Genomic DNA, 25,024 nt, shown 5'->3' with positions numbered 1-25,024 from the left:
GTGCCTGATGGGTTTTCTCACTGCCCAACAAAAATAATGGAGATAATAATTTATGGAGAGCCTTCTGTATGTCTAACACTCTTATACTCGGCTGGGCTCTTGCCTACATTATCTCTAATACTCAGCTAGCCCTGGGAGTAGGTATCTCTAATACTCAGCTAGCCCTGGGAGTAGGTATCTCTAATACTCAGCTAGCCCTGGGAGTAGGTATCTCTAATACTCAGCTAGCCCTGGGAGTAGGTATCATTACTTTTTGTGGTGGTTTGGAACTGCACCCCAGAAGATCATGTTCTTAAAGCTATCCCATTCCTGTGGGTGGGAACCCACTGTAAGTAGGACCCTTTGATGAGGTTATGTCAGTTAAGGTATGGTCCAGGGTGGGTCTTAATCCTCTTACTGGAGTCCTCTATAAGAATGAAATTCAGACAAAGGGAGAGAGAACCAAGGAAGCAAGGAGCTGAAGGCAAGGAACCTGGAAGAGAAGGGAGAGACCAACAGACGCCACCATGTGCTTTGCTGTGTGTAAAGGACTCCAGGATCGCTGGCAGCTGTGCTTTGAGGAGAAAGCATCTCCTGATCATGCCTTGATTTGTACATTCTCACAGCCTCAGCCTGCAAGCTAATAAATTCCCATTTTAAAAGCCAACCCATTTTACAGTATCTGCTTTGAGCAGTGTAGCAAACTAAAATAACATTTTACAGACTAATGATCTGAGTTCCTGAGAAAGAAAGTAACTTGCTCAAAGCGAAGTGGCTATTAGGCTGTGTAGGTGAACCAGGATGTGTGCACAGGATGGCCTGACGCCATAAGCTGTGGCTCCCATCCTACCAGACTGCTGCCAGCCATCCTCAGGCTGTCCTGAGTGAGAACTAAGACCTCTGGCGGTGGAGGAAAGGCAGTGTGACTGGCCCCCACTGCAGATTTCTGGAGGATTTATGGTGTGAGAGAGAAGCCTCGTTTCTGGGCATGGCTCATTCTTCCAACTTCAACAGACTTCATAGATAATAGAGCTCATGTGTACCTATTGTTTGGCCACTCTGCTACCTGCTGGTAAATCAGTCAGAAATTTCTGGGATTAGAATCCTGGGCAGTCCTTCCTGGAGTGTTCTCAGCAGACCTTCCTGACGCCCACTTAAAGTTTTTATAAATCTGGTTAACATAGTTTCAAACTCTCAAGATGAACAACAGTAGACATAATTAATAGGTTGTCTCTAGAAAATGGTCCATTGAACATCTTTCTAAAAATAATGGTTTCCCTCCCACCAAAAGGACCCTGTACACAGCAATTTAAATTAACATTGTAGAAAACATTAGGACATTAAGCTAATTTCCTTGGAGTTATAACACCCTCTATAAAATGAACACTTTTCATTGTTAAGGTTCCTTGAGCGCACTAAACAATACTGAATTGCCAGGTTCCATAAACATACTAAAAATAAAATAAAAAATATTCTCTATATTTTCTTTTCGCTATTTCTGTAAACCCACAACTTTTCTAATAAAAAGAAAATATTCCACAAAGTTCTAAGAAACAGGTAAAAAATTCAAGCTCCTCTCTCTTGCTCCCTGTGTCATAAGGACAAAACTGAACTTGAGGTGATCTGAACTCTGGACCTACAGGGGTATGTATTACAGAATGGGGTGCCTTAATCTTTTAGGTGGGGCCTTAATGGGGATAGTGGTAGGATGCAAAAGTATCTCTATCTCTGGCCCAACTAGATTGTCCCTCGTCTTGATGCAATGAATTGATATTCTGAGGAATGATAAATGCATCAAACTTTCAAGAGTTGCTTCTGAGCCTCAGGACTACCTCTGGCACATGTAATGGGCCTTTCAGAAAGCCGGTGAGAGAGGAGGGAGGAGGCTGGTCTTAACAACAACAATAAAAACAAAACAAAATGAAAATAAAAACAAAACACAAAAACTGATGGCCTTGCAGAATACCACCCAAGCCGGCAAGCGCTGCGGAGAGCCGACTCAGCAAGGTGACGCAACAAAAAGGAAGACAAGTGAAAAAAACACAGAAGAGTGCACAGCAAATGGACACAGAGAGCAGACAACAAGCAACTGCGCAGGGGAATAAATAAAAATAATAAATACAGACACACAGAAGAGCAGACAGCACGACGTGGGGGGTGGGGGTGGGGAATAAAAAAACAAAAAACTGATGCCCTGGATAATGGAGTAGGATTAGCAGAAGCAGAGAAACCGTCACACCCATCAGCACAGCCCTATGCCCTGGTTGGAGTGCCAGGATCTGGAAGAATCTGAATGCTGAAGAAGGAAACGCTTCCAGATTTCCAGTGCTTGTGGAACCAAGAGAGTTGCTATCATTACCAAGAACTGTTCCTGAGGCCACGTGCACAGCAGGTATTGAAATACGATCCTGCTCAAATTAGATACCAGTCATCTTTAGGGAAAAGGAATCAATTGTTCTCTTCGTCTACTGTCTACATATATATTACTGAAATGTTATGAGAAATGAACATTAATGGACAAATACGCATATATTTAGTTACATTTTCCTGCTCAGATTGGCCAAGCCCCACAATTCAAGTTATGTTAAATCTTTTAATATCTCTACGTATGAAGTACACTCCTAAGTGCTCACCGTGTCTTTGTGCCTCATAATAAAAGCAAGTGAGCACTTTAAATGAAAAAAAAAAAATCGAAGGAAATGCAAGATAAGGTGAGCTACTTCTTTTTTTTTTTAAAGAAACAAGATTGCAATCAATTATGGGTGACCCATTCTCCCCTGGAAAATCACTTGGGAGCTCTGCCTACTTGGCCTTTGCACAACACTAGCCTTGCTTTAACAAAACAAAACAACTAAAAAGCCTCTTATCAGCGAAGGCTGATAGGACTATAGGACTGATAAACTCAGCTGATCTGGTCATATATTAGCACTGCGTGTTGTGTTTCCACATCGAAGCTAACAGCATCCTCCTCTACCTTTTTCCCTTACAGAAAGTTAAAAGATGCCTTTTCCCCAAGTGATAAATTACCTGGAATATTTAATCTCTTCTACCCATGTAAAAATCTAAGGAAAAACACAAACTAGTTTTGCTGTCATTTCAATTTTCTCCATTACCAACATTACCCCTAATTCTCCAAACATTCATTTTAATCGTAATTTATTGGGGGAACGAATTACCTGTCAGTCTCCTAGCTTATAAGAAAGAAGATACAGTTAGATCGAAACTTCAGGATTAATTGAGTACTGTCTATTCTGAATGTTATAGCTCACATCACAATGAAAAGTTTTATTTTCCATGGCTGAAATAAATTATAATAAATAATTCATTTCAATGGCAGAGATGTACTGGAGAGCAACAGCAACAAAATTGACTATACTACACTGTCTATTTCTTGAATCTTCATTATCCATTTGAAACTTTTTACATGTAGTAAATCATATTTCAAGTGGCTGCAGATCTCATAAACCAGCTTGCTGCATTAAAATAAAACCAGAAAACCCGGGGCACTGGAAGGCTGCAGGCTTTGCCACTCAGCACTATTTGGGAAACTCTTTTTCACTCTTATCTTACCAACATCAAACGGAATACTTTTCAATTGGATGTAAAAATTAAGCATCACTTATCAAAAACCCTTTACATTTCCTCTGGGTAGGAATGCTTGGAAAAGGCAAGGTGGTCCCCCATCTTTTCAGGTAGGTAGAGGAATAACTTCCAACCCCAAAGCCATTTTCCCCTAACTGTTATCGAGGTGGCTCTTATTTCTAGTTCATGGTACTGCCAGAATGATGCCCATGGAGTCAGGGCCCAGAACCTCTCGTGGCCTATACCAGCCTGGGGGGAAGTGGAGGGGGGAGGCATCCCTAGACAGCAAAGGTATGGGTGCACACGGAGAGAGAGCCTAACAAAGGCATGCCAATGCTGTCCAAAGAGAACATCCAATCTGCATAGGACAGGTGATACTTAAGTTGACTCTTAAAAGATGCACACAGCATCTTCAGGGAGGAAGGACAGATCAGGGAAAGGAAACAGAATGAGAAATGGCACAGGAGACAGGGCCTGGCATTTCTGGGAAATAAACAGCCCCTGTACAGGAGGCTTTTGAGAAGCCTTCTTTCGAGCCGAAGAGAGTAGAGCTGAGGGTCAGGGTAGAAGACTGGGCTGGGTGCAGGTTATAAGAGGTTTATGCCATGCGAAATGCCGAAGTGAGTTTGGGCCAGTAAAAACAGAGCAGTCCTCAAGAAACTTTTAAGGAGGAAGTGACCTGAGGAGATCTGTGATTTAGCGCAGGAATGGATAGGGGTTCTGGAGAAAGGCAACGACAGGGCCTCAGCCGAGGCTGTAGTAACAGAGGAGGAGAGAAATGGTCAGAGTCCTGGACTGCACACTCCATTTTCTTCCCAGTCAGTGAAATCTTCCCAAGAAGTAGAATGTGATACTGAGGCTGTAGATAAATTCAGAGTTTAAAGAACAAGGCCTCAAATCTAAGACTGCCAGTGCAGAGAAGGGTTTGGATATCAGAGTGCCCGGGCAAAGCTACATCTAGTGGAGAGGTAGCGGCTGTTTAGCAGTCTCACAATACAAACTATTAGCTTTGGGAATAAGTAGCAATGAAATGAACCCTAGACAGTGTAAATATATTTGCATGACAGAGATGACTACAAGCACATGTTTACATTAAATATTCAGTGATAAAGTAAACTCTGAGGCCATTCAAAACCAGGGAAGGAGTGGAGATACAGCATGCTGCTTTATTGAACAGTCATCACAACATTTCCCAATGAATATCATATTTCACAACAGAACAACATAAGGCATAATGGCACGAGTGCATCTCATGCAGTCATCAAAGCAGAGTGCAATGAATATTGTATTTCATAATAAATATATTATTTCTACAGTAGGAGGTTCAAAGTTTCATTGCCTCTCATCTGTCACTACATTCTCCCTGATTTCCTGAAGGGATTTTGTTAGATGGCCCTAAAATTCCTCATAACCACCAGTGGAGGATTATTTTACTTATCACATTCAAAATGTTTTCATGTAGGGGGAAAAACATTTTTTGTGGGAAATTCATGGAACTCCTTAGAAGCATTTTCCATTAAAGATTAGCCTAGAGTTTATATTTAAACCACAGAGGACAGCATGCTGCCTTTCAGATTGGAGGGTTTTTATTTATAGTTGTCTAAATGGCATAGAAAGTGCTGGCTGAGAGGCTGGGGGGATCATTCAGTGATGTCCCTGAGATGTGGAAGCTTTCTTTCCCTAATAATTACCTAGTGAGCCTAAGGAATGATGGTGACACAAAGTGCTGGGAAGAGGAACGCTGTCTGGATTTGTTCAAACTCTTACCGACTACCTACTTTGTGCCAGGTCTGTGTCAGATCCTGGGGATCCACAGAAACACAAAGTCCGGTCTCAGCCCTCAAAGAGCTCACAGTCTAGTAGGGGAGGAGACACACTGCATAGAAACAGTGACAAGCAGAAGCCTGCATAGGAGGTTTTGAGTGGGCAGAGGAGACGGCCTCTGCCGGGGACGGGGGGCAGGCAGGCAGGCTTCCTAGAGAAGGTGACATTTGGGTCTGTCATAGAGAATAAGTGATGACAGGCAGACAGGTGGGAAGAAGGGCCAACAAGGGTAAAGGTTTGGGGAGTGATGAGCAGCTCTGTGAGTCTGGAGTGGGTATGTGGGGAGCAGTGACGGCAGATGAGCCAGATTAGGTAGGCAGGGGCCAGATCTCATGACAGACCTAGTAATGCATGCTAGAGAATGTGGGCTTTTTCCTGTAGGAAATGGAGTATAATGAAAGCTGTATGAATATTTCTGGCAGTGATGTGGAATGGGGGACTGCTGGTAGAACCAGTTTCCACAAAGGGTCTGAGTCTTTAGGAAGCCTGGGCTATCTGACTTCTTGAGGATGTAGCTGGCTTTTTCTTTCTTTCTCCCCCCGCCCCCTGTTCTAGGATTGGGAGGTCACAGAACCCAGAAGGTTACCTTCTCGGCTCCGGTCAGGACATTTCTCAGCTCCTGCCTCATTGGCTCCATTGCCAGTACTCCAAGAAATGGCACCACTATTACTTCACTTGGCCCATAGCACATAACTTAATCGTGTCCTCTGTCAGGTTGGTTCTCTTTGTCAGGAAGCTTTTTATTGATGTTCAACCTTCATTTTCCCTTTCTTAATATTATCCCATTATGTCAATACGCCATTGTGCCATGCTAAGTAATTCCCTTTCCTCCTTGGCATTTACATCTTCCAAGTATTTATAGACTTATCAAATGCCCCATTTAGTTGTCACTTAGGCAAGCTATACATATTTAGCTTCTTTAATCTGGCCCCATAAGCCAGCCCTTCCATTCTCCTAAATCATTTGAGTTTACTTTCCTCCAGGTTTCTGTCAATTTGTTTCCTGCCTCTCTGTAATGCAGGGAGGCTCAGGAAAAGGGTGGGGAGGGAGGCAGAGTGGGCTTGCTCCCTCTGAGGGATGAGTACATCATTTTCTTAGAGCAGAACTTCTGCCCTTAAAGTGCAGTCTCCAAAACAGGCCAGGCCTCTGGAGGGGCGATGAGCCCCTCTTGTTACAGCCTACGTTTCTCTCACCTGCACAAACTTCAAGCCCCTAACATTCTCTTGCTAGCTCTTCTTATGTGATAGGTTCACACAAGCAACAAATGCTTACTGAGTACTACTCTGTGCCAGGTACTATGCTAGGAACTTTTCCTTCTTTCTTTTTCCCTCCCTCTTCATATTTCTCCCACTGATTCATTGCTCAAAGATTTACTGAGCTCCTACTATGTGTCAGGATACAGAACTCGACAGAATGTGGTCACTGTGACCTTAAGGAGCTCATGTAGCCAAGAGTATTTATTAGTCTCATAGAGCCCACACTTCAAATTGTTTCCTTACAATCTTAAGGGTCTCAGAGAAATCATTCCTAAATGCACTTATCTCTAATCGACTCTCTTGGTTCCCTGTGTGAAGCTTCTTTGTCCCATCTTTGAGGAGAAGCCACATTAAGCATGGGCACTAACACAGAGCTTGCTTAGGGTTTTCTTCCTGGGGGGTCTCCTTGCGGCCTAAGAGGTTTCTCTCCAGGCCCTGCACTTTCCATCGCTGTCCTTCTTGCCAGTTTACTTTGTTCACATGACCTTGACTAAGTATGCACTCAAGCTTTCTTTTCCTGGATACCAGTGTTCTGGGTTACAGGGGAGGCTGAGGGAGAAACTGAATTGGAGAGATTCTAAGACATTGAGTCTTAGCTCAAGTTTTGGGAAGTCAGGGCATGAGACCGCAGGAGGTTAGGTCCTGGAGACCAGTTCACATAAACTATGGCATTCTTCTGGCTGAGGTGTTATTATCCTCAAAGTAACTATCCCAACGTCACATAACTAGGAAGGAGCTTAACCGGGAGACCAAGCCAGGTATGCTGACTGCAAAACCCATCCTTTTCCCACTGTCTGCTGTTTGCTGTAAAGTATAAAGTCCTCAACAAATAAAGATATATAATTTGCAACTAAGTAACATTTGAAAGAAGAAGGGAATCACAGCAGCCTGAAAGCCCTCAGTCTATAGTCTCCTAAACAGGACAAGAGAAACAGAATTAATAAGCAAAGGTTCTTCTGGGTTTCAAAGTCTTCAAGGCAACACTAACTCATGAAAGCTCAGAGGATTAAGGAACCTCTGTCTTGCTCTTCAAGTAGAGATCAGATTGCCATCTAACAGGGGCCTTCCTTACCCACACTCTATAATCTCTCAGCCACATCAATGGCTGCTTCCGAGATGGGACTTGAGACAGAAATGAATACAAAGGTTGGATTTACATCTCCAGCACACTAGTATACTCTGGGAGATTTTCACATAATTTCAAGTATGTGAAAAATATGATGGTAAAATGAAGAAATCGTGTCATTATTATGCCAAGTCTCACATATACGGGGTATTTCTTTCAAGACACTCAAAGGGCTTCTCATATCATTCATAATCACACCCTGAGAAATGAAGGCAGGAGAAATCCTGTCTTGGGTCTCTGTTCTGTAAAATAGAGTTGTTATTTATCTTAGTGTTTCCCTTGGGCAGGCATAAGGAGAAATACCATAAGGAAGGGTAGGTCAAGGCCCTGGGAGCCTTCTATGGTGAAAACTGTGTGAGATCTGGAGACAAGAACACCTTGATTACAGTTTGGGCACTGCTATTTACTGTGTGATTTTGGGCAAGTTACTTTACCTCTCTGAAGCTCTGCATACCTCTCCCATTGACTTACTGTGGGATTAAATTTGTTGATATACTCACACACTCGAGTTAAAAAAAATATCCATATTGGCCCTATGTACCCATTAGGGTTATAGTGAGAATTAGAAGAGACATTAGCTATGAAGACACTTTATAAGTGGGAAGAGTTATGAGGTTATTTTCATTCTTGCTGTTGCAAGGAGATGCCTGCAGGAGAAATAAGAGGGAGTCAGCTTGGGGCCAAGAATCAAACCCACACCACATTGTGCCCTCACGCAGTCCAGTGTGATCTACAGAACGCTTGTCAAAGAAAGAGCACTGGGAAAGGTAAAATACATGGATGGGACTACAGAAGACCTAAGTAATCTGGCTGAAGTCATGGCCTTCAAAATCAAATAATCTTGTGAAATGAAGTCCTGGGCTTGGGATTTCCTGGAAAGGATACTTTTCACATTTAGAGGTATGAACAGCAGCGATATTTTCCCTTCAAGGACATAAAAAAGGGACATCGTTTTTCAAAGTGAAGGCTAATTTTACATATTTATTGATCACCTTCTCTGTACACTCACTGGCTCATTTTGTCCTCACAACTTCCCTGCCTCAATCAAGAATCTTTTGGCAGTGAGGACAGCTACCACCTCAGACAAAACAGGCATAAAAGGGGTGACTTGAGGACCCCCTGGATTATGCAGTGCAGTCAGACCTTTTGACGAAGGTTTGGAAGCAGGGACAGGAAGTGTGGAAGGATCTTTTTCTCAGGCTCTCTCTCTGGGGCTGACTAGTCTCTCATTTGAGTGCCTTTAGCAGATCTAGGTCTTTTTTTCTCTCTCTGCAGACTGGCTCCTTCTCTGAGCACATGGCAGAGGACGGCTGTCACACGGCTCTGGAGTTTTCAAGTCTTCAATTCAGGTGAAGATTAGAGGTTGGCCAGCACATTTTTAGTTCCATTTTCTAAATCCAGGGAGGAAGACTCTGAGTCAGCTTGGCTCAAGTTTCTTGCCCCTGTTGAATCAGTTCTCAAAGTTGGGGGTCATAGGCTCAATCAAAGTTTTATAAATGAATGAATGTTGTATGTCTCCCCCTTCCCACCATCCTGTTTCTAGGACATTGAATGTATTATTATGCAGTGTTAAAGAGGACAGGTTCTGTTTCTTATTAGCTATATAATATTGGGTGAGTTACCTAGATTCTTAGAGCCTCAATCTTGGTATTTTAATTATAGAATGGAGTTAAAGATACCTATCTCACGGAGTAATGAGATTTAAATAGAATTAAATATAATTTACATATATGTGTATGTATATATGTATATATTATATATATATATTAGCACAGAGCCTAGTACATAATTGTTTCTACTTTTTTCATCATAATCATTCAACATCCTAATTCTTTATTTGACTCTGTGGTAAGTTCCCCTTCTCAGCAACCCTATAGGAAATAGGCTTCTGTTATACAGTGAAGGAAAAGTCTAGCTCTTCAAGGAGTGGAAGAGGAAGGAAACGCTCCTTACCCAGTCCTTTCTGGGCAGGGCAGCCAGCCTCTTTGTCATACCCATGCTGGCAAGTCCTGCACTAGCTTGAGCGTGAGACAGGAAGGTCCTCAGGTACCCTCTGCATATGTCACAGAAACACTGCTCAGAGTAGACAGACTATGCTTGAGTCAAAACTTGGAGTGCAGATGAAACCCCCAGTAATTTCTGCTTGTGAAATATGGAAGAAGGGTGCTACCTGTGCTGTGTCAGCATAAAAATACAGATGTCATCTGCAGTGCTCTTTTTCTGAGAGTTCTTAAAAAAAATAAAAACAAAATACAAAAACTGCGAGTCAGCAGACAAGATGGTCCCTTTTGAACACAGATTGTTAAGCACTTTCTCAGGTTGGCTTTAGCACGCAATCTAGAAAACTTCATTGCAGAAGTTTTAGAAAAGGATAAATTTAGTGCATTCATGTTATTCTTAATGTATCATGACAGCCAATAATACCAATCACTATTAATGAAGAGGCGAAAAACCATCTTGTTTTCCATTTGCCACTCCAAGTGAGAGACTGCTAAAAAGCTTGCCTAATTACTTTGGTGCTAAACCTTGCACAACTCTCTGCTTTCTTTTCCTATGAAATGTCCGTGGTTGTTCACTTTTTACAACTCCTTTGCTATTTTGAGAACATTTGCTGCAGACTAATAGCAAAACTGACAATGCTAAACTGTATATAAAAGAACTATGACAGATTGCAGTCATTTTAATTCATAAACAAAACACTCAGAGCCCCTGGGAATGCCAAACCAAGCCACTGGCACCCAATGACTTCATGCTCAGTCATAAACTACAACGTATTTTATAGTTTAAAGACAAAGGCTAAGGGACATGTGACTTATTTATTCCAAATCCTTCTTCATGAAGAACTGGCTTTTTTCCCCCAGCTCCTCAGAAAATATTATAATTCCCCTATTCTATAAACATACAAATATAATTGTAAAATGACATCATTCTGTTTTCATTTAATTACCCCTGAAATGCTTTCTATTTAATATTCATTACTCAAAAGCTAATTTAAAAGAGAAAGAGATGCGACTTATTCAAAAAGATGTACTGTCATTCACAGCAATAGTTATCTAATATACAGAAGTTAATAAAGCAGATTAATCTACAAGTCCCTTTAAGCCATTCTTGAGTTCTGAACAACTGCCTCTTTGACCTTTCACCTTCACGCTGTGCACCAGTAGCAGGTGCCAGCTGTACAGAAATTATGGCTGCTGTGTTTGAACGCAAACTCTTTTCTTACTTTGCTTCTGACCAGCAGCTGACCCTGTAGGAGTGATTGTTTCTGGTGCCGGCCTAAAGGCTACATAAACCAGTAGCAGATAAACAAAAGGCTACATATACCAGCTGCCTTGCCTAAGGGTACCATCCTAGGCTGACACCTCTACTCCTTCTCCAGCGTCCCAAATTGCTCCTTGTTTGTTTTCATACATGCATTTCGACCTCGTTGTTTTGTGCAGGCGTTGGGGGCCAGAGAAACACCCCCCCAAACAAACAAAAAAAAACTCCACTCCTCCCTCGAACTTGACTTTTGAGTATTCCATGCCAAACTGTGCCATTATGATGTTAATCTAGGCCTGATTTAGCAACTTTAATAAGAGGCTAAACCCTCTTGTAATTAGATAATAAAATTTTATTATGTATTTTAATATTAAAAGTCTTAAAATCAAACTCTTCAAATCATACACTGGTACAGAACTAGGGTACTTAAATATCATAGCCCCGGAAAGGGAACCTGAAAAAGCACACTGTGGCTAATTTTTCATTCTCAGAAATGTAAACATGGAATTCCTATGTGGTGGCAGTGAAGGCTCCAACACTCTTAATTATGTGCAGGGAAGAATGAATCTATTCAAGTATGAAGCACACTGTACCATTTCTAGCAACAGCATGAGATGGCTTTGACAGTTATTTCTTGGATACAAATTACACAAGTACAAAAACAATCCCCATAATGATTAAATGCAGTTATGTACATAGGAGAATACCAGTGCAAATGGCAACATATTTAAATGGTTTTCCTTCATTAAAAAAATTATATATGATATTAAACCATCAATCAATGCTGAGGCACAGGAGTTTAAATGTATTGTCACTGGTTGAAATAAATGACTTGGAGACTGGATTCTGGCTCACTCAATATGGTGTCTTTGTGGTTGCTTAGTCACCCAACTCTCTGCTGGTTTGGGCTACATCTGGTGGATTTCCATTCCTTTCAATTAATAAGGCAAGTTATGCTATCAATGGATTACATCCTTAAACTGTGCTTAGAGGTAGGAAAACACATGTCCTAGTGGGAAAAAAAAAACAACCTCTCTGTTAGGCTATCCATTTGAAACAATATTTGCAGAATTTTTCTTTCTCTACCCATGTTTAGATAGAATTTTTCTTTGTAGAATATCAGAAGGGTTATTTTATGGTTTGTTATATTAGTATTACTGTTTGGTTTATTATGTATAGTCTATAACCATCTAAATTTGATATCTAGAGTCACTGCCAGCAGACCATACTTCTGAAAGTTAATTTCTTTTTTTGTTTTGCAGATATATATTGGCCATCACAAGGCGTCAGGCTCTGCTAGGTGCTGGGGCAAGTATCAATGAGGAGGTGATCTTTGGGGGAAAAAAGGCAGTCTGTAAAAACAGGTATCATTATGGTTATAACATTAATTTGACCATTATAAATCAAGAATAGCTTTCTATTTTAAGTGGTTTTCCTGTTTTAAACTACTTTTTTTTGACTCCAGTTGAAATAGTCATTCAACAAATGTTTAGATTTCATATAAAAACCAAATCAAAATGGAAAACGTATGTCAAACAATAAAGGATCTGGACTAGAATCATCCTTCAAAAGATGGATGGACACAATTTTATAACAACATAGATAAAATGTCTTTATAATAAAAGCCTAGGGTTTTTCTAATTTTTAAACTATAAACATTAATTTTCTAAACTGATCTTTGGGGGTGGTAGTCGCAAATTCTTTGTTCTTAAGGATTTTAGTCCTTCTGTACTTTTATTACCTAGTTGTTACCCAGATACTTTGACCAGCCCTGGTCCTCTTAGATATTCTGATTTGATCCTCAGTAATTAAACTGCATATACACGCAGACACACACAAGACCAAACTGAACTTTACTTTTTTTGCTTCAAACACTGATTATTTTGAAAACTAAAAAAAAAAAATTTGGAAAGTGTTAACTGAGTTGACTGAGTTTCATTGCCAATTCACTGCATCCTTACAGTACGCAGAGACACAATCCAAAATGTGATACAGTATCCCTTTATATTAAGTTTTAAGTAGAGAGTTAAGTATAGAGGTGTGTGTAAAAGTAAAATAATTACATCCTTTAAAAACAACTAACCAAAAAGACTGGCTTTGAAAATTATAAAAAAAAAATCAGAGGCTATAAAAATATCTCTGAAGCAGTGCTGCATGGATGGCTATGAGAAATATAAGAGATCATGCACTAAGAGATCTTAGCTCTGAAATTTCCCAAGATTATATAAAACAGAGGTGGCAAACTGGTAGCCATATATACAGTGTTGGACTGTAGAATGTTGTTTTGGTTTTGTCTTGTTTTGATTTTAATTTTCAGTCAATGGCCAAAATTTGAAAACGTGGATTTCTGGCTTCTCTCTGGGGGAAAATCTCATTATATCTGACAGCACTGGGTCTTCCCTTTTTATTCGGCAACAATCAGCTGGAGCCATGGAGAAGCTGCCCCCTTTACACAGGATGTGTATTCTCAACTTGAGGTTTCTTTCCAGTCTATCTCATTCATTTACGTTTTCTATCCCCTATAGGCAACTTAGTATGTCTTGCATAATGGACCGGAGAGGAAGAGAGACTCTCAAAGGAAACCATGTGTCAGATTCATAGTTACCAATGTGAGATGTCCTTAAAAATGACCATCAGTAGAGCTATCAGTCCCCACCAGGAGGAGGATCTTTTAGGAAAAAAAAAAAAGCTGTTTACAACTAGAAAGTGGTGGACAATGGCATTTTATACTGAGGAATCAATTGTGAGAGTCAGGATGAAGCTCATATATGTGCTAGATATGGGGGATGGATGCAAAGGACATGTTGCTTCCCCTACCTTCATTTTACAGCTGCCATACTGATTCTATTCTAGAGAAATCAGTAAACTTCAAGAGCTACCTTAAAGACATTAAATAACAGACACAAAAGAATACCCCGATACCCCGAGACAAGTGATATTATTCGACTCTGACCTCTTCAAGGATACATGTCCTGCTAATTCTGTACCCTCAATGTCTGGCTATAGAATTAATGAATGGGTATGGATGTAAAATAAAAGAGAGGAAGTTCTGTTAGCATGGCCTTAGTGATGGTGGGAGCCACAGTGCTTTCTCTGCACCAGCTGGCAACCTCCCTCTCCCTTGCCCACTGTCTCCTTGGGTCACTGCCCATCTCTTTTGTCCGGCTGCAGCAAAAAGTTGGGGTATAACATGACTGCTCTAAATTATCCCTAAGGATGGCCCCAGTGGGGCTTGTTGAAATTGAACTTGCCTTGCTGTAAGTGCACAAAACAAACATACTTCTTCAGATTAGCAGCTACCAAACCAACTAAGTTGCTGATTGCTTATGTGGTTCTAAGTATGTGAACTCTGATCTTAAGCAAAAGTTATATAATAGCTCTTCCACTTATTGACTCTGTGACCTTGGGAAAGTTATTTAATTTTTTTGTGCCTCAGTTACTATGTCTGTAAAATGGTGATAATACTACAGCTTCATAGGGACATTGTGATGATTAAATCAGAAAATACATAAGCTTAAGTGCCTGCACATAGAAAGCACTTCAATTTTGCCAATATACATTTCTCTTCTTAGAAATATATAGAGTCCATGCATACACTGCTGTGAAGAAGACTAAGATCACAGCAGCATGTGCAAAGAACAATTCTGTCTTGTAATGAGTTACTACTTTCTACTTTCTTTGTCTAATGATATATCCCTGGATTCTACCCTTTAAATCCATGTTATCCTGATTCAGTTGTTAATGATCTTTTAGTTTGTGCTTTTGATATCCAGGTTGACATAATTTTGATAATAAAATCACAAATCACCCAGACTGAGCTAATGGGTTACATGGAAGGCACACTGTTTATTTAAGGATAACTAGAAATGTGTTTTTTATTAACATTATCAAATCTCACTATTTTCTTAAAAAGAGGATAAAGAGATGTGAATATATTTTACCTGCTTAAGTGTTTCACCCTGTGAAAGTCTTGCTAAGGTTCGACAGGCTACAGTCTCAACATCAGTTAAATATATGCGACTGCACTTTCTCCTATTTAGTATTGTAGAATGGAATCTTAAGTATGAAAGATGTCTTGTATAGTATGTCAAAATGTTGAGCAATATCATTTCAATCTAAATACAGAAATGAAAAAAGAGCAGATGATTTCCTTTTTGCTGTAATTCACTTTAGGATGTATGTCATGAAGAGCACTATACAAAAGCAATTTTCATTGATTGACTGACTGATTGAGGAAAAGGGTGAATGTTCTTTCAGCTTATGTCCCTACTGAAGTATGATTCTTATAGCTCCTGACAGCTCTTCACAATTTGTAGTTAAACGCTATGTTAGGAAAAAGAGAAGGAGAGAAAATGGTAATTAAACTTCTTTGGTTTTTAGTAGAGCTGGGTTGAGCCAAAATAGATAAATAGATGAAAGATAATATAAATTCAAGCCTAAATGCTTTAATTTCTTCATTCAATGTAGTTAGATTTCAGAGATCTATAGTTGCTAAAAATACCCTACAAATAAGTTAATTGCATAATCAGTAATACTGTATATGTATCATTTTTATTCTACTTTTGCGGAAGGTGCTATTCTTTCTAGAGCAATTTTTTTTTTCACTTGAAATAATGATTTAGAGTAGCACTTGGCATCAGAACCCTATTCTTCTAATTTCAAAAATAATTAGTCACAGCTCTGAAATGTACCTCTAATTTTGTAAGATTTTTTTTTTTTTTTTTTTTACTAATTTAGGCAAATATTTCATTCTGGTATATAACTACATGACTGCCGACCTATGCAAACACTTAATACGACCAATAATGAAACTAAAAAAAATTTACATAGAAATTTTATCTTCTAAATTGAATTAATATAAGAAATCAGTATCTAATCACAGTTCTTATTGGTCTGTTCTTAAAATTCCAGTTTATCCTCATAATGATACTAAACCACTTTGGGAATTTTCTCCCCTTAATTTATGTACCTGGATTTTTCAATTGTTAAGTCAAAGCAATGCTGCTGAGACAATAATTCTTACTTGAAATAGATTCATTTAATTATAACAGGTCTTCAGATGTACTAAATTTTAATGTTCGTGAAGCTAGAATACTTTGCAAAATATGGAGGATGATTTATTTGGAGAATGATTTAAAAAATACTAAAGATCTAAAGCCACATGGCAGGTCATAATAAACACATTTCCAGGTGAGAGGCACTAAAAACGTCTTTCCAGGCTGCTGCATACAAATGGAAAGGCCTATAAGGAAGGTCGAAAATCCTTTACATAGGTTCGGGGTTGATTTACTGTAGAAGCTTGAGGAGATAACTTTTGCAATTTGGGAATGACACTCTTCATGCAATTATGCTTCCAGCAAAATAGGTCCAGGTTGGGGAGGGGGGGCAGTTCAAACTAGTAAATAATTGCAGTATCATTGCATCAGTTTAGTTTAAAGAGCTGACAATCCCTCTCTAAACTCCAAGCACAATTAGTCATTAGGGTCTAGTTTTTCAGCACTGTTAAGCAATTTGTAACCCATTCTTTTTAATAGGGTTAGGCATTACTTAACGACACAGATGCTTTGAAAACTGAAACCTCAAGTTATGAAGCAGCAACCTTGTTCATTACCTTCTGTGATAGGCAAATCATCTATAAAAACAGCATTTAATGGGCAACCAATGAATAATCAATGGCTCACTTTTCATCTGAGTGTGAAAATGAGAATAATCTAATACAGAGTCCCTCTGGTAAGAGGCCCAGTCTTGGGTTCTGCTGCTCTTCAGTGCTGATTTATAAGGTCTTGGAGAGCTGATGTAAACAGATGATCAATGGGACCCATCCCTGCTCCTAATAACCCCCAACTGGCCCACTCCCTCTTTTCCAAGCCCGTCCCTTCAGGCTATTAGCTCTGTCCAGCTAATTCTTCCCACTACTCCTGCCTGCTGCTTTTATCCCGGCCATCCGTTCAGTCCAGCCGACTCAGAAGTAATTTTATACGCAGCAGAGAGCGGGTGGAATTGATTTTTCACTCAGCGCTCAGTTCCCATCTGAATAATTATCAATTTTACTGCCTCATAAAGGGAAGAGTCAAAATTTCAAATCAATTCAAAAGAGCTTTTGAGACGATAGAAACTGTGCATAAGAATAGAGGTCAAAGTTGTCAGTGACCTAAGGAGATGATGTCAGATATTAGTCTACCCAATAGTTGACATCAGAGGCACTCAAGATGATATAACCTAGTGCTAATGCAAATCATATTTATGCTGACTACCAGAGACCAGTCATTAATATTTAAGATGCTTTCTGAAAGCCTACATTCCAAATAAATAGAATGTATTTCACTGTTAATAAAGATATATCACTACTTAGTCATATGCTATAAAGTGAAGGATAACCAAGTATTATTAACACACAGAAATTACTTAAACCAGCAAACGCATGGTAATTCTGAGTAAAAACAAACTTGATTCTCTCATGTACAATCACATCATTTCCTCTGCACAGTCTGATGGTATTTTGTCTAGGACACAGCCTATTATTTTTGCCGAAATTTTCTACTAACTTAAAAGTTTCTGCCAAAGTTTGTGGGACAATACTGTGATTATGGATGAGTGCTGACAGGAGTGATTTGGTGGTAGACTTATCACTTCCCATGGTGGGGTGAGGGGTGGGTCTACATCCTGGCCAATCCATGGCTATTTATTTTCTCCAGTGGTTGCATGTTTGAAGTCCGTGGTTTTCAGTGCTAAAACACCTGAGAGCTATGACACTCCCAAGAGTACCAGTGGCTACTGCTTTGCAGGGTGGGAGAAGGGTCACCCGAATCTTGACAGCATGTACATTTTGAAAAGACCTTCCAGGTGAATCTGAGATGTTACCTCACTAGTTATTCCCTTGAGAATCAATGTTATAAGTGGTAAGGATTTGGGATTTTGAGCTAGACAGACCCTGGTTCAAATCCCAACTCCATCACTTTCCAGTTCTCTCTCCACACCTCACTTTATGCATGTGTAAAATGGGGATGATGATATCCACATTTTAGGGTTGACAGGAACTAAATAAGAAGACTTCTTTGGCAGTTCCTCCCCTGCCCAGTGACAGTCTCTGTCATATAATTGGTTAGCTGCCTGTGTATATGTCCCACCTGACAAGAAACTTTTTAAGGAGAGAAATTATGTCTCACAACTCTTAATGGCTCTTGCATATAGTAGGTCCTCAACAAATAAATAATTGTAGTTATATTCCTCTTCTCTTCACCATAATACCAACATGCAATAGTAGTTCTAGGGGCATACCAAGGAGCTATAGGCTTATAGCCCCTTTCCTAGTTAAACAAAATCTTAATCACTACTCTCCTCCCCAGGAAAATAACTGGGTAACTGAAACGTCATCACAAGTGAAATTTACATACTTTCATTTAAATATTAGCAAAAAATGACAGCCAGGATCAGGATGGAAACCTGTTCCATGGCTGTCCTGTTCTATTTTCATCATTTATCTACTCATAGTGGCATTTTCCTGCTGATTGTAGACAACTTATTTGCTGGCTAATGGGCATGTGATGAGATACTGGTGAATTGTTTACATTTGCAAACCAGACTGTTGTGGATATGATTTGGCAAAACAAAATAACTGAAAACTGTGAAGAAATCTTCCAAATTTAGGGGAATGAAAAAGTATCACAGTGATGGTATCACCATAGAAAAATAGTATTCCTCTCTAATATATTTCTGGGATGGATGTTCATTTTTTATGCATGCTGTTCCTGTGTTTTTCAGAAATTAGTTTTTTTTTTTTAATATTAAACATGGAAGTAACTCATAGTAGGCAGACAGATGACGCATTTGTAAATAAAGAAAAATAAATTGGGGCTCTATTACTTATTAGTTAAATGCTCTTGGAGATATTTCCCAACTTATCTGGACCTTGATTTCTTGTCTTAAATTGGGAAAAATACCAACTGTGATATGATGACTAGAACGTTCCTAGTATGCTGTCTGAACTAGAAGCCCAGTAAGTGGTAGGTTCCCAATATACCAGAGTATTCACAAGGCAAACCTAAGATAACATTATCAGAGGTTCCAGGAAAAAAATCAATGTTGAATGTTTTCAGTTCCAGCTTGGCCCTATATTTCTTTCTCTCTGGCTTCTGAAAGAGCTATTCTCTTTTAGAATTCTAGCTTCAGTAGGGTGAGATGAGCCACTGTAGGGATTTCTTGAGAGTAGGTTAATGCTGTGGCCAGTGCACTATCCCACTTTCAGGGAGAATATTCCTAAAGAATAACTGGTAAATAGTTCTTGGCCAGGTTGGTTTCTGGGAAACTGTTACCTGCTGCAAGACATCTGGATTTTGCTGCATAAAGTGTAATAGTCTCTGACCGGCCTGGGTAGCCTCTCTGCATCGAAGTGGCTTCTTGCCCTCTTTTGCTATGTGCTTGAAGAGGTAGGTGACAATGTAGTCTAAACTGGTACAGCAGCTGGAGGAGACAACTGTATCTGCACAAACAAAAAATGAGAATTATCATTACTGAAATATTTGCTTCATCTGACTATTATGCCTCTATTAAAAATTTCAAAGCACTTTTGTCACACTATAAATTCCCTGAGGGCAGAGACTTTGCCTTTTTTATCTCCTTAAACCTGGTGTCTATCACAGGGCCTGGCACAGAGACATATTAGTAAGTAAATGATTCCTGGATCTGTGACCTTAAAGGTCTTCACAACGACCTTTTGTTTAAAGGCAAGAAATGATTTATTAAGCATCTACTTGGTGCAAAGTGCTCTGCTTCGGGGGAAACGGGTTTAACCCCACCCTGTACGAAGGAGCTTCTAGTTTAGTGTACTAATCACTGTAGCACAATGCTGTATAGAAATGAGTGACAACGTTGTGAGAATTTCAAGGGAGAGAACACATTTGGATGGGGATCAAGGAGAATGTGGGGAAAGAGGTAGTACCTGTCATGGGTTCTGAAAGATGATTCCAGTGAGAAATAAGGGAGGACATTTTTTAGGCGGAGAAAGATTAGCTTGCAGTAACATAGTGTGGTAGGAAAAGCATGGATTTTGAAGTCAGACCGCTCTGGTTTCAAATCCTATTTTCCCAATTACTTGCTCGGTTGTTACTTTGAAAGAGTCACTTAAATTTTCTCTTCCTTAGTAAAATACCTTGCAGAGTTGTATGAGAAAATGAGAAATGCATCAGTAATAAATATAGCTGATATTTATTGAGAGCTTACTATGTGTTACTGTGTTAGGTGCTTTACATTGACAATTATGTTTTATCCTCACAACAGAATTACAGTAGTTACTATTATTATCTCCATTTTACAGTGGAGGACATGGAGGCTTAGAGAGATTAAGTGACTTGTCCAGTATCAAACAGCTAGAAGACTGTGGAGCCATGGTATGAAAATAAACAAGGAGTTAGACTCGGAATTTGTACCCTTAACCACTCCATTAAAAGTAGATATTAAGCAAAAATATACGTAAGCATTAAGTACCTTCTTCAAACATGATGGGGAAGCAGATGTGGCAAGTGGTTGAGCGCCTGCTTCCCACATGGGAGGTACCGGGTTTGGTTCCCAGTGCCTCCTAAAAACAAAAAATCAAAACAATAAGCAAAACAAAGGAAAAAACCAACTCAGGGGTGCTGACGTGGCTCAGTGGTTGAGCGCCAGCTTCTCACATATGCGGTCCTGGCTTGAACCGGCGACCCTTAGTACCTAAAAACAAAGCAAAAGAAAACAAAAAAACAAAACAACCCCTCCTCCAAATAAAAAACCCAAAACATGATGGGCACTCAAAAAATGGTAGTTTGCCTTTAGTGGTGAAAAGAAGTGGGTGTGTTCCGGAGTATGCTTTTTGGTTTGAGTGTGAGAATGGGTAGGAGAGTCATATGAGAGAAGGTTGAAAAAGTAGGTTGGGGTGTTATAGAAGGCATTCAGTAGTGGGCTGAAACATTTACATTTGGAAGGTAACAGAGGTATTATTGAAGGTTTTTGTTTTTTTTTTTAGCAAGTAAGTGTCATGATGGAGCAACCATTTGCTTTGAGTATCTCCTTCGTACACTAAAATCATCTTATTTACCTTTAGCAACTAATTTATATGGTAGGTGCTATTTGCATTTTTCAAATGAGAAAACTGAAACTCAGAGATTAGGTAGCTCACCCAAAGGCCATAGCTTTGGTTCATTACATGATACTGCCCAGATTTTTTACCTAGTAGTAGCATTCGGACAGGAGTTTGATTGAACAAGAGAAACAACTAAAAATGGTGAATATGGTAGACTCAGAAGAAGGGAAGAAGCAGACTGGGAGATTGGGCTGGGAAGCTGTAAATTATTCATCTCTGAGGTTGTGAGACACATGTGTGACCATCATGGATTCGAGGTGAAATATTAGCTGAATTAATTAAAGAATGGGTAGGCGAAGCTAATCCAAGAAAGTTTTCTAGAGAAGTCTTGAATTTTGGCAATATTACCTAGGATTGATATAACAACAGTTTAAACACTCTTTCACATACATCATTTTAGAAATGTCATGGTAAATAAAAAGAGGGAGGTTCAGGGGCAAGTTTTGAAATACAGGAAAATACATATATAAAGTAGATGATAATGGTGGCTGATACAGGGGTTGAGTGAAAGTCTAAAAGACTGGCAAAGAAAATAGATTTAGAGGTAAGAAGATGTGGTTCAAGTAATTGGGCTCCTGTCTACTATATGGAAGGTCCAGGGTTCTATACCCAGAGCCTCCTGGTGAAGGCAAGCTGGCCCGTGTGGTGAGCTGGCCCATGTGGAGTGCTGCCCTGCACAGGAGTTCTGGTCCACATACAGACCTGGCATAGCAAGATAACGCAACAAGAAGAGACACAGAGGAGAGATAATAAGAGATGGAGCAGACCAAGGGAACTGAGGTGGCACAAGAGATTGAGTGCCTCTTTCCCACTTGGAAGGTCCCAGGATCAATTCCCGGAGCCACCTAATGAGAATACAAGCAGACACAAAAGAACACACAGTGAATGGACACAGAGAGCAGACAATGGAGGGAGTGGGGAAGAATAAATATTAAAAAAAATAAAAATAAAAAGATTAAAAAAACTGTGGTGCTATATGGCTTTTACAGAAAGGAGCTTTCTTTACTTCCTAAATGTGTGGTATTTGAGGTGCAAGGTAACTGGGTTATTTTGTAGAAAAGGGAACTGTGGCTTTAGAATCCTGGGAGATAGCACAGTAAAATAGAAAACATGTAGCCCTAGAAGTCGGACACAGACCTGTTGAACCTGATTGCTTTTCTCTTTTCCTTCACATTTCCACCTTTGAAGGCATAATTATGAAAGTAAATAGATTAAGTAAGTTAATTTCTACAAAAGGAAGCAAGAAGGAAATAGATATGGTTCCCCTAACCAGTGAAAAGCAATATGCTATCAATCATACAAAAATAATAAAAACTTTGCATAGATTTGGTGACCACTTGCCATGCAGGTTGCATTAAAATGTTCCAGTCCATTGAGTCAGTGGTGGGAAAACCAGGCAAACACTTCAGACATGAAGGCTGGAGAATACAACCTTGCAATAAAAGAAGGGGAGCTTACATTATGGCTGATTTATGGTTGGGGGCTTTGAAAAGGATAAATGTTACTCAGTGTAGATTTAAAAGTGTGGAATTCAAAGATCACAGGGCATTTGGTTAAAAACATACAACGAACAGTATTATAATATTGGTTATTTTCACTTGCAGCTCAAGCTATTGTGTTAGATTCAAATAAAGAAACTCTCCCGATATAGGATAGGCAGAAGTTAATTAACTTTCATATTTTGTCCTAGTTTGAGGTGTTTAGAATCTTTTAAAAAGGATTATATCCATTATTTAGATAATTTTGGAAGTAACTTTGAAGGCTCACAGGCACTTTGCCCTCACTGGCAACATGTGGTTTGGCACTGGAAACCACCCGGAGCTCCTTTCCTCCTGCAGCCGCTCTCTACAGGAAGCACATGCATCATTAATAGCCCTCCTGCTCACTAAGACCTATCACCAAGGGCTCTTCTGCAAAGTTAACTGTGTAGCAAAGAGTTGCTTAACTGAGTGTCAGGAAGAAAGATAATGGGACTGAACTGCAATTTGGCTTTGGCTCAAAACTTCTCACCGTAGCAGGAAGGAGGGTGAAGGTTTTGGAAAGATTTGGTCTGAAAAGCAATTTCAGAAACAAATGTCTGTTTGGGTGTTGTGGTGATTTTGGGGAACAGGTGTGTCTAGAATTAAATCTATATTTTCTAGATGTTTGACTTTACCAAGCTTCAGTGTGCACTCCTGGGAAATGTGCTTAATTCTACCTACTTTGCAAGGGGTGTGAAAAATAAATGAGATAAAGCATGTAAAGATTGTAACAGAGTGCCTCACACATAGTAGGGCTTCCCATTTACACATCTCCTATGTTTTCTGGGCTATTTCACTGCCTTGCACACCAAGACTGTCAGTCTATTTAACCACAGCTTTCTTTTCTTCTTAGCATTTTCCTTGGTGGGAGAAATTAATGTACAGGGTCTCCAAGCGTCCGGGTATTTCTGTGTTTTATTCCCATATTACATTCATAGTATATACCCCAATTAAAAAATATGTTCAAAATAACAATATACCTTCTTATTCTTTACATACTTTTTATTGACCATGAACTTTATGAGAGAAGATCTGATGGTTTCTAGCTGGTTCTACTTTCCGCACGCCCTCACCTTTCCTAGTTTCACCTTTTGTACTACCCTTTCCTTCTGTGTGGACTGCATTCCTGTCCTCACCTTGGCTGATCTTCAGAGGCTTTTCCTAATCACTTTCTAAGAAGTCACATGTAGAGACTTCCTATCCATCGTCCTATTTTAATTATTTGTTTAGCACTTATCACTACTTGGTATTTCTAGTTTGTCTGTTTATTTACTTAGTTACTTACTGTTTATTTCTCACTAGAATAAAAGGTTCATGAGAGTAGGGATATCTGTCTTGTTCTCATCAGTAATGCCAAGGCAAGGTCTTAAGAATAGTAAGTGGCGCAACTGGTAATTGTTTGAAGAATGAGTTGAGACCCATTACTAAGAAGAGCTTTCTCTAAGCCCTGTGTTTAGTCTCTGTATAAGAGTACTATGTGTGTGTGTGTGTGCGTGTGTGTGTATGTGTGAAGGTGGGGTGGACGGATGATTAAAAAGATAAAAAAGAGAACTGTTTCCATTCACCTTTCTCTTTCCTTACATCATAGCTGTCTGCAACTAAAATGCTAATGAATCATCGATGATGATGATTCAGTAAAATTTTTTATGTCATGTTAAGCATATTATGGTAGTCACTACTCCATCACTGGTTCATCTTCTCTGTACTGCCGTCTCAGTTTCCCATTGAGGCTACAGCAGAACTGAAGCCTGCTTGTCACCCAAATAATACCTATAAATGCCTCCTTTTTGCACATTTATCATTGTTGGGAAAGTATAAACTGAAAAATATAAAAGTCAATATTCTAAAAAGTACTCACAGGGCACAATTCACCTACCAGAGTTATCCAGTGGTTACAGTGCCAATTTACAATAAAACAAGAGGCTGAAGAAAAAATCATGGATACAAGGGAAACCATTTTTACCAGGCAACTAGCCATCAGAGCTGCAACCTTTATCAGGTAGATCTAGAGAGCAGTGTGGTAGAGAAGAATGGGTTTTGCAGTTTGAAAGGCTCCTAGATCAGGCACTTATATAAAATACAAAATTAAAAAAATAAAATACAGTCATATTATTACACGTTGCTTTATTGCACTTCACAGATATAGCATTTTTTTTTACAAATTGAGGGTTTGTGGCAACCTGGAGTCAAACAAGCCAATAGTGCCATTTTTCCTAGGGCATGTGTCTACTTTGTGTCTCTGTGTCACATTTTGGTAATTCTTGCAATATTTCAAAAATTTTCATTATAATTATATCTGTTATGGATCTGTCTGTGATCAGTGATCTCTGATGCTACTCTTATAATTGTTTAGGGGTGCCCC

At 39.5% G+C, this 25,024-nt stretch overlaps 1 protein-coding gene across 3 annotated transcripts in view; it reads right to left on the bottom strand.

The window, feature by feature from the left end:
* RANBP17 (RAN binding protein 17) overlaps nucleotides 1-25,024 on the bottom strand; it is a 390,979-nt gene that overhangs the window by 8,277 nt on the left and 357,678 nt on the right. For all 3 annotated transcript variants that reach the window (XM_071211021.1, XM_058282154.2, XM_058282162.2), the window contains one exon: nucleotides 19,341-19,507. In XM_071211021.1, coding sequence (XP_071067122.1) covers nucleotides 19,341-19,507 — 167 coding nt within the window. The remainder of the gene's footprint in view (nucleotides 1-19,340; nucleotides 19,508-25,024) is intronic.

The sequence above is a fragment of the Dasypus novemcinctus genome, chromosome 2 (assembly GCF_030445035.2).
Source record: "Dasypus novemcinctus isolate mDasNov1 chromosome 2, mDasNov1.1.hap2, whole genome shotgun sequence".
Taxonomy (NCBI): Eukaryota; Metazoa; Chordata; class Mammalia; order Cingulata; family Dasypodidae; genus Dasypus; species Dasypus novemcinctus.
This window is presented reverse-complemented; position numbering and strand designations above follow the sequence as displayed.